The sequence below is a fragment of the Numenius arquata genome, chromosome 3, assembly GCF_964106895.1.
Source record: "Numenius arquata chromosome 3, bNumArq3.hap1.1, whole genome shotgun sequence".
Classification (NCBI taxonomy): domain Eukaryota; kingdom Metazoa; phylum Chordata; class Aves; order Charadriiformes; family Scolopacidae; genus Numenius; species Numenius arquata.
Window position 1 is genome coordinate 58,029,775 of NC_133578.1, and position 13,906 is coordinate 58,043,680.

A 13,906-nucleotide genomic window follows, 5' to 3' on the forward strand; every position below is an offset into this window, starting at 1 on the left:
GGAAGCAACAAGACATTTTACCTGGTGTCACTTTATCTAGTGTGACATGGAGATGTGAAGTCCCCTTGAGCATCTTACAAATTTAGGAGGGAGTTTGTAGACAAAAATCCTCCTGTCAGTCAAGATCATGTAATTGCAGCTTCTTCCTGATGAAGAAAACAGTTGTATTTAGATTGCGCATTTACATTTAAATATCAACTAAACTTGGATAGATTTTTTTTACTTGGTAAGCTGTGTCTTTTTGCTTTGAAATGAACATTTGGGAACAGGGCAGAAAGGTTTCAGTAGCATCAAAATTCCATGCTGTGAGGGCAGCGAGCGTGTGTGACGGCATTGGCAAGTGAAGTGAACCGAGATCCTGAGCCACTGCAGGCTCGTGGGAAGGGACCTGGTGGAGGAAGCCTTGAGCCGGAGGGGCTGGCGCCTGCCTGTGCTTTCCAGCTGCTATTTAGCTGCTCCTTCGGCAGTGAAGGGCCAGAGCACTGTGAACAGGGACTGCAAAAGGGACTCTGTGGGGCTGGGAGCATGCAGGACACCCAGACTGCTGCGTGGGCTGCTCTTCATGCTTGCTTTTCCCAGTTTGTGCAGCAGTTTGACGTTCTGCTTCCAGTACTGCTGGGAGCTGCTTCTGGCACCTTCACTCAAGGCTGCTGCTGGGAATGGCCTTGGGAGGGCCAAGCTCATGGGGAGCAACAGCAACACCCTTGTCACAGCCATTAGCACAGCAGGGACACAGAGCATCTCTGTTTAAATTTGCCTGGGGTGGCTTGGAGGGTGTGCAGTGATTTGTACGTTGTTTTGCTAACCTTTGCATTTCTGTAAAACTGACAGGTATTCTCTTAAATTGAACTGGAAGACGTTTACTAATGTACTTATTGTTCATGATATTAAAATCAAGGTCCTGAATTGCTTGATCTAAAAATCTCTTTCTCTCTTCTAATCCAGGTCAACAGAAACAGCCAGCGCAGACCAGTGCATTCATAAATGTGAAATAAGCCCACACCATCATGTTTGGCACCAAGAGGTCAGTTTTCACCTTTGTTATGCTTTTCATCTCCAAAACATAGCATGGCTGTTGTTATTCTAATCTGAAAATTTTACATTTTAAATGTAAATGTCATTAAATGCCATAAAATGTATTGTTGTACAAAATACATCAGCTAGATATATTGCTCTTTGTATTATATTGATTAGTTTTCCTTCTCTGTACGGCTCTGGTCTACTTTAATTGACACATATGTGGCATACAGGCCATGTAGTGCAAAGGCAGTTAGTATCCCTACGGCGTTATGGGTCACAACAAGACTGCCAAGGAAGACACTGTACTACTGCTGCAGGGCATCCCTCCTGCTTTCTGGGTACGGAAAATAGCACCAGGACAACAAAGCACCAGTGTAAGATAGGTTCTTTTCTGCCATTTTAGGGAGTCGATACTGAATATAAGGTAACCTCTGTTTCTTATTCTGCATGATTCAATGTCATACTCCAAATGTCTCAAAAATCAACATTTTTGAATCCACGCTCTCTACTTCCTGCGCTCTCTAAGTGCTCCTCTTAAGCATCAGGTGGTGCGGTTCTGCTCCTGTACCCGTCAGCAGGCAGCATGGCCTTGCTTCCCCCGATGGTTCATGCAGTCACACAAGCTGTGTGGCACCCCAGGCACCTTGCCAGGTACCAGCTTCTGCACCGATGGGTTTTCTGCAGGAGACTGTGATTTCTCTGTGGAACAAAGACACTATAGACCATTCCTCCCCTGTGTGAACTCCCTGGATTTTTTGCTTGTCAATGAGCTTTTAGGTTTTTAGTACTTGGTAGTCAAGGACTTCAACGCTTGTGCTCCAGGTGCATGGCAGCCTAGTGAAATGTTTGCCCCATGCAGTGGCAGAGCACCTTTAATCTGGTACCTGGAGAAGTAGCTCACCTCTTCCGAATTGCTGGGAAGAGGGGAGGCTAGTTGGCCCTTAAGAAGTAGCACATATGAAGCAGCATCTTGCATGCCTGCCGGGATCAGGGGTGGCAAATAACAAGAAAAAGCAGTTTGGTTTTCTAAAGCATCAGCTCCCACACCAGTTGCCCAAGGCATGAGGTGCAGCCTCCTCCGTGCAGCCTCCTCCGTGTCAGGGTGATACCAGGGGCTGCCTGGTCCCTTCTGCTCCTGCAAGTGTGGGTGCTGCTGCCTCAGATGGCGACAAATTCAACGGGGTATTTTGTGTCTGTCTGAAGTGGTATTCACATCTGATTCCAGACTGTTACCCTACTTTACTGCAAATGCAGTACATTTTTAGGGTAACTTCAGGAAAAGGAACCTTTGGTCTTATTTTTAGGTAAGCACAGAATCGGTTGTTTTGTCAGTATGATGAGTTTAAGATAATTGTTGCTGAGGGTACAGTAACAGAATTGCAAGCTTCCCATTTGAGGATTTCTGCTTTTAATTGTCTCTGCATGATATTAACACTCAAGTTAACCAAAGACATTCTGCTAAGTGAAATAAATGATTATATTACATTATATTCAGGAGGATTAGTTAATTTTGCCACAGTTTAAAATTACCCCGTATGAACTCCTTCTGGGCTGATCTAAACATTTTTTCACTCTCAGGATAGTCTCTTTATCTTTTCTTAGCATTATAAAGGAATGGCAAAATGAAGAGTTGTGTTTGATTGGTAGCCTTGAAATTTCATTCTTTCTTTTTTTTTTTCTCCCAGATTGAGTCTCGATTACTATGCAAATGAAAATTCCTCATAAGGAATATTACAGACAATATGAAATTCTCTTTCATGTCTGCAAATAAGAGGGTTTATGAAAGAAGGCACATCTGGGGAACAGAAGTTCTTTGCCTCTCCACTGTACTGTGTTCTGCTGTTTCTCACTTTCCACAAACTGTTTTGAGCCACTTACAATAAAAAGGATTTCTTGCTTCCGGGAGGGAAAGAGGAGGAGTGGACTTCATGATAGTAGCCTCCTATGTGTAAACTGGGAAATAACATCAAGTGTTCTTGAGATTAGTGCCATATTTTAGTTAGGCAGTGATTGAGTACTTGTCAGTGCTTTGTTCTCCCAATTGCAGTGCAACTTGAATTTAATTTTCCTAGAGGACTGTTAATTGTGAACAAGAAAATCTTGAGTTTTTATTGATCATTTGTAAAGGTTATAAACTCCTACAAATAGACTGTCTAAAACTATTGGGAATTTTTGAAAATCTTGGTTGGATACATTAATTCTTTTCCTAAAAAAGAAATACTGTATTTACTTGGAAATATCATGAGGAACAAAGCTATTTTTCTATAGGAAAGGATGATTTAAAGTTTATTTTCTTGTAAAATCAGTTTTTAATTAGTTCTAATAATACATTGCTAATTATAATCTCCACAAAACATTTAACAAAATTACAAAACTCTGACTCAAAAACTGAATTATCTCCTGTCACCAGATCTTTGGAATTTATCAGGTATATAGTATCTCAGCTCCTTTTTTTATTTATACCTTTCTATTAATTTCTCTTAATTTTGCATACAAAGTTTCTTTTTAGTGGATAATCCATGTTGAACGGACCGAATAATGAAGTTGATAAAAGTGAATGTCCTATCAGAACAGCTTTGACAAAATTCGTGAGGAAGATACTTCTCAGCTGCTTTATAAGAAGCTGTGTTGTTAATTTGAACTGGCATTGCTAACAAAGCGATGAATTCCTCTTGATTTCAATTTAATTTGAGAGCTGATCCCATGCTTTTAAATACTGAACTATTGTGGTTTCTCTGTGTTGTCGTGTATTCTGCTCTCATCTTTTTTTCTATCATGTTAACTTTTCTCCAATTAATTAAATCTGCAGTAGACACCAGCCTTGAAATAGCAGAGGTCAGTACATATACCAATGAGTTTCTGATGTGTTGTGTTATTCATGTTGTGTACAGTCTTGCAAGAGCAATCGCCGATACCGTTGTCGTCCTGTGGAAGGGGAAAGTATGTAAAAGGCTTTAGAGAAGGGATTTTTATTTTGTGGGAACCAGTTTTATGTGTGGAAGTTGGTCTGCAAAGATAGGCCCCAGATTAGCACATCCTCAGGATTTTCAGTAAACTCTGTCTGATTGTCTACCTACCACTGGCATCTTGGTGCTCAGGGGTACTCTAACCTGTGGTTATATACGTTCTTCAGTTTGGAAACGTTATGCTGTGTAACTCATTTAAACTGTGTCCAGGCAACTGGAGAGTATTTCTCCTGGATGGCACGCTCACTTCTATTCTCCTTCTCTAGCTTAGATTGGAGCACTTCAAAAGATGGCCCAAGTGAAAAATCTAGTGCCCAGCTGTTTAATCCCTAAATGAGTTTAGCAGACTGAAGGAAGCAATTGTGAGAAATGGGAGGTGAGAATCATGAGGACGTTTGCTGAAGTGTTTATGCGATACGGGTCCATTTCTGGAGCTGCATCCATTTGTCCCTTGCATGTGGCATATGTTTGAATCAGGCTCGTGGAGGATACCACCTTGGTCCAATGAAGTGCACAAACCACCACTAGTATCTCTGGCTAATTAGAAGTTAGCTGCCACATCCAAGTCTGTCTAAGTTTTCTCCTGCCATAAGTATGTGGTGTCTCCTCCCTCCATTGGTTTGAACCTTAAGAAGGTCTGTAGAGCTGAGACAGCAGCTGGAGCTTGTGTGATCTATTGCCAGTGTTTAGGCTGTTGAGGGCTAGTGTTACTAGGTTTAATAGACTATTTTGGAAAAAAAAAAAAAAAGGCGAACAAAAAGAGGAAAGGACTCTGATCTCCAGGCATCCTGATCACCCTTATGTGAACTCAGGGTTTATTTTTATTGTGATCTTAAGTGCTTAATGTTTTCTCAATTATGTTTTTACAGAAGTCTATTTTACAATAAGGCTCTACTGCACCTCTTGTAGAGCCTTTTAAAGGCATTTGCATGAGCTAACCAGCCAACCTGGCACGTATCTTTTTTGTCAGAGAAAGTCATCTCCATTTCCACAGCAGCCTCATGCTGTAGCTCTAATACTCAGAATTGTTTAACTCTCCTGTTGTGTTTCTGTGCTATATCTTGGATTTTTTGTAAGAGCGTCTGATGATTGCCTGCGGATTCTTTAATTATAGGATTACACTTGCACTTCAGTTATAATCTTTAATACCATAAGTTCCTTCTTCAAAAGTGGCTGGTACTTGAAATTACAAAGAGGACCCAACATCTCAGTGACTGGGTATTTTTTTGGTTTGTTTTTCTTTGCATGGGAATGTGAGTGTGTTTATGTACTTCTCCAGTTGATCTCAAGCAATTAACCTGTAAGCCAAACTGCAGACACCTTTGTTGTTGTGTTTCCAGTTCCCTTATGCTTTAGAAGGTTCAGGAGCCAGAGTTTCTGAGCAAGATCTGTAAGGTATGTCATGTATTTGGCTGGGCTCTTCAGTGTGCAGGGGTGTGTTCCCCATTACACCCTGTTCAAGCTCCTGCAGAAGGGAAAAACCCTGGCATTTCTGAAGTCAGTGAAATTTTTTTGCTTTTATTTTAGAAGTCAGGATTTCATCTGAATTTTCGAACAGTACTCTTTATCAAGAGTATGCAGGATGAGGAAAACGTTGTTTGGTTTTGCTTTTCAAGAAATGCGTTTGGAAGAAAAACATGCCAAGGTATATACTGAAGGTCAGTCTTGCTGAGTGATGAAGTCAGTTGGAGGTACTCATGCCCTAGTTCAGTCATTTCTTCTTGCACAGGAGAGCTTGAAGATATTTCCCAGACAAGGATGAACTTTTCCTCATGCTCAGATTTCATGCTGAGCTTGGGCCTCAGTGCCCTGCAGATATCTCCAGTTTGTTGGTATGTTTCCAGTCTTAGCAGACCACTCCTGTTAGATTCTGGCTGTAAAAATAGCTTCGTAATATCTTTCATTTTTAGGAAATGAAGTCTGTGGATTAGAGGATTATCAGTGCTGCCACACATGAAACCTAGTCTTAATTTAAAGCCACTCTAGTTTAATTTCAACTAAAAAGTGAAAGGCACACATATGACAATCAGCACCTCATGGAGCTCAGTGGCTTCTAGACTCTGCTGCATCTTTCACATGTAAGAATAGCTATACGGTGGTCTGAAATACATTTTCTCTCGGGGGTTGGTTGCCAGATACCTCTCTGAAACCTTCCGAAGCAGAACTGGTACCACATAACACGAGCTGTTGTTGTGTCCTATGGACTTTTTCAAATGCTCCTGGCAATTACATGATTTCTCAGATGCCTCTCTTTCTTCAGATGCTTTTTTAAATCCCTGCCCACAATCATAACACTGTATCAGAGCAGAAAGCTCTTCTCCCTTTATCTTTATTTCTTAGCAAAAATCTCAATATCCTGATAAAAACCAAACCTCATTTCACAATGTGAAATATCTGCATTCTCCTTGTGTCTATAAAGCCCTGGGGTTAAATTTTCAACATGGTGAATAGTAGATATCTGCACAAATCCCATTGTCTGCTAATGGGATTTGTTCATGCTGCTCCCTGACACCTTTTTGAACACTCATACTGGTGATTTATTTTATTACGGTGTTACAGAAGACACTTAGTGAAGTGTGTTCTGATTCCCCATTTGGCAACAGGAACCAGTGTGAGGGAACAGGACCAACGAAATGGCTGTGTCTGTGCTGTATTGCCGCAGATAGTGGTCATAGGTTGTTGGCTCTGTATTTATGTGGTCATAAATTGCCTGTTTTGCTGACACTTGAAAGTAAATGAAGGAAAGCATCAGCACTGCTGGCTTTTTGGCAGGAAGCCTGAGAGCAACTTGGTATGCCTTGTGTGTCTAGCTAATGCCACTTCGATGGAAAGTTTTAATTAAGTGCATGTCTCTACGTGCAGAGAAGAAGTCAAAGGCACTTGGGAAAAAGAAAGCGTATCTGCTTCAGACTCATTGAGGAATAATTTGGTGAGAGCATTAAATGAATTTCAATTCATTGGAAAATATTTTCTTAAATAGCGCCGGAATGTACACGAAAATCATTGTGAAGTGAAAACTATAAAATTAGTCTGTAGATCTAATCCATTTGCTCCATACTTGTTGGAAGATGTCACGGTAGCAAAAGTCAGAGGTGTAGGGATTGTGAAACTAATCTGATATGCTGGATTTCATTAAGCTCCCTAATTGTAATTATCAGAAGAACACTAGATGGTGGTTTGCCTTCAGCCAGTATTTTTGATTTGTCATTTCTGTAACGGTTTCTAAGCTTATAAACATCCAAAAATTAATTGTTAATACAAGTATAATTTTTATAGCAAATCTTTTATAACTAGGGAGCCATGTTAAAATTCTGGCTGTTGAAATTGAACTTATTACATCAGAATTTTAGCTCTGTTTCCTGGCTTTCATACTTACAGGAAAAAAATTCACTTGGTTGTCTTCAGACTGTCTAGAGGGATGGCTCTTTATGAAAAGAGCAGTTCTGAGGAGCAGGGATAAGACATTTACCACTAGATACAGTGCATGGTTTATTTTGGATAGTGGTTGGTGTATGATTCATTGTTCTATCTGCATTATAGCAAAGCCAGAAGGGCCAAGCCAGGTTTGTACAAGGGCTTGTTATGTCATACTGTATTTGCTTTAATCCCTGTAATCTTTTTATGTCCTCAATACACTGTGACTTCCACCCTTTTATCCATCTTTCAACCAAGGTAAAAAAACCTGCTTTATTATTCGCTTAACTTTTCTTCCAGAAGAAACGGAGCCTTCTCAAGAGCCAATCCAAAATCTGCAACAAACTTCATGAGGGGCTGGGGACAATCATGCAGTCTTAGCTTTTCTCCCTACTTGATCTTGCATCTTTAACTCTTACCATTCTCTTTGTATGTTAACTAACCACAGTGAAAGAACACCACCATTGACTTAAGCCTTTTCATGGTGAACTCTTTTGTTCCTCTGTATAATGAGTGATTGGTCAGCTCCTTCTTACTTCAAACACATATTCTTCTGTGAACTGTACTGTCAAATGAAACCTTCCCTCACCCCCAAAGCCCCAGTTTTTTTGTTCGTTTCTTAATGTGGACAAGATTATTTTCTGAACACAGAATTCTAGGTCTGATTCCCTAATATATTCCTCTATTCGTGCTGATGTTTATGAAAAAGTGAATCTGAAGACTGGAATAGATAAGGCTGTTTTCTTAGCAGGAATTATCAGATGCCATTTCAGATGTATACAGCAGATGGGGAGTCTCATGGGAAGGGAAGAAATAAATGCAACAGATGCGTCATAAGACCAAAAAAGCTATTTATAAGAATAGTTCCAAGAATGGAAGATGCCATCAAAAGGTTATTTACCTTTTGGCAAATAATTGCATTTTGCCTGACTTTTTCTAATCTGAGAGATGAGAAATAGTTTGGCATTTATTATCAGAAACTAGTTGTAAACAGAATTATCTCATTTCTCTGGGTATTATGGGGCAATGCTAGATGCCTCCACTGCTCATGGCAAAGACAGACAAAGAAAGGAATCCTTATGGACAACAAGGGGAAAATCTAGAACCCAGAAAAATGAAGTATCATAGAATATTCCAATAAAAGTAATGAATGCTCTGGTCCTAAGACCTTTGCTGTGGTCTTAAAACCTTTGTAAGATCACTACTTCGCATGAAATTAGAGCAGTTGTCCCATGCAGAGTGTAAGGAGATGTGAGAAACATCGCTCTTATAATCCCCACCCCATACAGCAGGCTCGTGCTCAGCTCCTCAGGCAGTGCACAGGCAGGATCTGTTGCAGCAGCATGGGAATGCTAAAAAGTTCAGGAAACATAAGAAAAAACGTTTTTTAAAGTGAAGGTGGTTAATCACTGGAACCGGGTTGCCATGAGGTTGTATGGTCTCTGTCCTGGGAGATACTCAAAACCTGACTGGCTATGGCCCTGAGCAATCTGTTGCAGCTGGGCTGGCTCTAAGCAGGAGGGATCTCCAGAGGTCCCCACCAGCCTCAGTGACTGTGCAGTCTGTTGCAGTCTATGAAACACAAAGAAATACCTCTATGTTCTGAAGTCTCTGAACCCCCAATTCCTGGGAGCAGGGAAGCTTTGTCCTACTGTTTGTCCTGCTGTTTGCCACTGTCTGTATGGGTTTCTCCCTTAGGGCTGGTCTTGGCCACTGTCCCAGAAGATGCTGAGCTGGGCTGACGGTTGGTCTGATCCAGCAGGGATGTTCTTGTGTGTGTGTTAAGAGGATACTGGGCTAAACTGCAGATAAGGACTAAGTCTGATTATACAAAAGAGTTAATTTAGGAGAGGAGGGTAAAGCAATGCAGCAGCTGCTATCCAGGCAGGGCAGTCCAGGGAGAGTCCTGCCATTGAACTATATTTCTCCTGTGGATGTTTTAACTCAGGGTGAAGATGCTGGAAGTCTGTCCAATGCCAGTGTCCCCAGCCTGATCTGCCTGGACTGCTGGTGGGGCTCAGCAGCTAAAGGGCAAGGCAGACTGGTGCCCGGTGCTCACCTCTTCTCTATGAAAACTCAACACAATTCCTCTTAATTTTGGCTGTGTTTAGTCCTGTTGTTGGGGACCCAACATTATCCAAAGAGCTAAACAAATTGATGTTTGTGACATTTGACCACTGGGCAGCTGGGGAGCTTCGGTTTGTGTTATAACACTTATTTAGTTCCACCTGTTTGATAGATAGGGCTATTGCATTAACGGTTGACATCTTGTTAAGGTGTGTGAAAGGTTTGCCATAAGGCCCCAGTAGGAGAAGCCAAAAAGGAAAGATTTGAAACATGATACTTCTGAAGTTAAAAATGGAGATGAAGCAAAGTAAATTAAGTTAGAAAAACAAAACACAACCTCCAAACCCCAAAGACCGCTGCTTCTTCTGCTATGAGTCCGTCTTGTCTTTCTTCATAAATGTCAGCTTCTTTATAAATAAACAATTTGCTCTTTTAAAATAATTGGTGATGACTCAATATCTCATCTTTATTATTGTGTATTTTAAATATGCAGACTTCAGCAAGTCTAAATCTGTACTCTTTGGGGAAAAAAATAAGGCTTTAATCATATTCAGACCTAGTCTTCCTTTCATCTGGTAGTTTACTTGCTTTGACAGGTGAATATAACTTTCTGAGATCTGTGTTTTGTTTTTAAACCCACTCACCTACTTATATAACTTTCCTTACGTAGAGATTGTAATTTTTATTTTACCTTACCTGACATCAGTCAGATAAAGAGGCAGGTTTACAGACATTTGCAGTTTATTTCTTATATTCCAGTTGCTGTTTATAATACTCTCTCTTGAACAGTAAGTACTCCTCATATTAAAAGGGAAGTAAGCAAAATTGTACGTGGCAAAGCAGAGGTATTTTTTATGATTGTTTTTCAGTAAACCACACAGCAGGTACTGAGTAAAGGATCTTGACGCTGCTGTTGCTTGGATATCTTCTGCTTTGCCCAGTGCTGATTGCCACAAGGCTGCAATATAGCTCTGCTCCTCATTTTAGTTAAGGAGAAAGAAAGATGGGAATGCATGGAGTTTTTGTTTTCTTAGAGGTTATATGATGTAAAGCTTGTGGGCTCTCCTGTTGAGGAGACATTAAGTACCTGGGTGCTTTGGTGGGGAGTCTCTGTAACCATGCAACAGCGATGGGGACCATCCACTAATGTCTTGGGGACAGCGGGAGCTGTCAGACCCTAGCACTAGCATTGAAGGAACAGGAAAATCAATCAATTCCAGTTAAACACGAGTGTTAAATTATCACTCTGAGGGAAGGGTGAATATTTCTAGCAGCAAACAGCCAGTGGATTTGCCCACAGTAAAAGGACAGCATTACCTTTCAAAGGGGAATGTGACTTTTACAAGTGGAGCAAGACTTCGGCTTCAGGACAGGCACACCTACTAATAAGTACTGTTTTTTTTCAATCATTTGCATGTGTTATGAAAAGCAGTAGCAGCAGAAAGAATAAGAAGCTGCCCCATATTGTGATGATGTCTGTCCATAGGACTTCCATGTGCAGGCTTGGCTTGCAGCAGGTAGCTTTCTGCCTGTGCGATCACAAGCGTTCTCTATGCTGTCAGGAACAGGTATGTGTTATTTTCACTTTCTGGGCACCCGTGTTTCACTATGCCAAAGCTGCCCCTCGGGACTGCCCCTCGGGACTGCCCCTCTGCAGTGTGGCTTGTGCCAGTAGAGATCCAGGACCCCTGCACTGAGAGAAGAGCTTCTGCGTGCGTCATCTTTAATATAAGGGTAGACTTATGTTGTCTGAATTGATTCCAGTTCATAAAGCTGACATTTAATTGACATCAGAGTTAAACATCAATGTCCTCAACAGACTTAGAGTAGCTTTCATGTTTTAATAACTGTGAACAGCGTGGAGCCCCAGGTAGATTCCTTTAAAGGTAGATTCATTAGGGTAAAAAAGATCATTAGCTGCTGGTGATGGATTGTTTCTCAGTAAGATAAACGCAAATTCAGACATGCTTTGAACTGCCAGTGTAGGCTTGTTTCAATGACAAAGGGAGCAGGTGAGCCATGGTATCCTGATTATTCCTTTTACTTCTGTTTTAAAAAAATCTTTGAAGACCACAAAGTGTTGGAAATATACTGTCCTATCATTACCAAGCAGAAGTAGTAATGAGATATCTCAAAACTCCCTCAGTGTCCACCTACTTAGCATATACTTGGCTGAACTTCATCTAATCCTTTTCAAAGTGACTTGTGGATTTGGTGTCAGGAGAGAAATACTGGAAGCAGTTTCCATCCATTTCAGTCGTTCAGTCACTCATGCTGAGTGATAAGCGCTGATCAGATCTGGGCATCTATTATGCTTTGTGATGAGCATATATGAGATGGTCTCTGCCTTGCTATATTCTCCTCTAGTCCATGGGCAACATTTGTAAAGCCCAGATGAGAAAACTTTGGTGGTAGCCATTCGTTTACTGGACAAATGTTATATGAAGGACAAAATACCATGCAGCAATATTCTCTTATGTATGACAATGCAGGGTGGTAATGGTAGAAGCCCAGCTTGCCCATAAAATTATCTATTTCCCTGAAACTCTTTCAGGGGGATTTCACATAGGTGTGGGGTCTGCCTCTGTTCTTTCCCCTTCTGTTCAATAAGGGCTCTGCTCACAGGTACAGCTCTGGCTGCAGCTGCCACACAGGAATAAGGGAATCCTTACTCCTTATTAGTTTAGAGATTGTATTTAATAGAGGGTTGCTGAGAGGAAACTGCTCCTTTGTTAAAGAACAACATCTTTCTCTGGCTTTTACCGCCTGTTTGCATTGGCCTGCTGAAATATGTTTGTTTGAAAAAGGCTATAGTCCCTTTTTTTAAATAAAAAAATAAACAACAAAACAACAAAGATTTGTCATTCTCTGTATCTTATTTACCAGAAGCACTCCCTTGTGCACCACTCCGGAGAGATAAAAGATTTCTGAGCTGCTCATGGTTCTGTACTTCTTGCCTTGTGACATTTTCTCACAGGAAATATTCAGGGTGTATGCGAATGTTGAGAGTTTGGTTTCAGTCCTTGTGACTAGCAATGGCTAAGATGTATGCAGTTCTAATCTCAGAAAAAGTCGATCATGTACTTCCTTTAATAATGGAAGTTATTTAAGTCTGAACATCTTGTGTAGCTAATACGATTATTTTGGTTTCAAATTGACTAGAGAGCTGAACATATTCCTGGGAAGAGTTTGAACCTATCCTCGCTGAACAGCTTATATATAAAAGAATGCAGATATTGGCATGTGATTATGAAATAGCTAGCACACATACTGATAATCAGATTTCTTTAAATAATTGTTCTTATTTCGCTCAAATGCCTCTCTATATTCTGTCCAGTCCATCTTGTGAAAGTTTCTGAAAGCCAATTTATAGGAAGAGACTGTCTTCTCAGAAATCTTTACTATCAGATAACGTGTGCTTTGCCACAATCTGGTTCATATTCTTAATAGCGACTGTAAACTATGTAACATATTAAACTATGTAACATATTAACAAAGGATTTGGCAGATTTTTTTGTTCTGTGCAGGCCTTTAATTCAGGATAAATGATCTGCTAGAGAACAAGGAATTGAACTTTCTACAGGGATTTCTTGATGAAATTTTGTGGTCTGTGTTGTTTATGGTGGCCTCTCTCTTCCTCTTGTTTTGTCTGTTAATATAGTCTTCGAATATGGAAGAGTTGACTTTGCAGAATATTGTGTTTTATTGTGTCATTATTTCAAAAATCCAAATGAAATCTCATCTGCGGACTTAATTCCCCCATTACAGTGTGTTACCTGAAGAGAAATGCTGTTAACTACAAGCTATGCAGAGCTCATGGCTGTGGACTTTTTAACCCATGGCTCTGTGCATCCTGTTACGTCGCTGCTGTTTCATAGGTCCAGCAGCTCCCGTGCAGCCTTGTCCAAAATGGAGATTTGAATTAGGGGATGAAAAGCACATTTGTTTCCTCTAATATTCTAGAATTTCCAAATCATCTCAAAACTTTCTGAAAACTTAAGACTGATTATTAGGACAGTGGGTCACCTATCTCCTAAAAAAGTTAAATTTAAACTATCAGACTGCTTAAATTTCTTAGGATTTAGCAGTTTGAACACATTGATCAGTTGCTGATGAAACAGAAGTACAGTCATTACTTTCCAGCACCATTATTTTAAGCAGACTAGAAATATTTAAATTACCCTTTTTCCTGTCCCCAGTAACTATTAGAAGTCTTGGCTTCTAATAGATCAGTGCCAGTTTTCTAATGATTTTTTTCTTACTGCATTTTAAAATGTCATCTTACTGTTATTAATTAAGCTACTGACAGATTTTTAGTTACTTTTTTCTTTTTTTCTTTTAACCAGGTATTACAGTTCTTAGCACATGGTTACACCCACTGAAGTAACTCCCATTGGAGTTAGGATTTTTCTTATCCTGAATGGTGGCCCGAGCCTCGG

The 13,906-nt window shown here is 40.4% G+C and overlaps 1 protein-coding gene across 1 annotated transcript in view; it reads left to right on the plus strand.

Moving 5' to 3' along the window:
• Positions 1-13,906, plus strand: part of OXR1 (oxidation resistance 1) — a 284,062-nt gene that overhangs the window by 38,737 nt on the left and 231,419 nt on the right. Inside the window, exon 2 of the mRNA XM_074145351.1 lies at positions 946-1,024. Within this exon, the coding sequence (XP_074001452.1) occupies positions 1,008-1,024 (17 nt within the window). The 5' untranslated portion in view covers positions 946-1,007. The remainder of the gene's footprint in view (positions 1-945; positions 1,025-13,906) is intronic.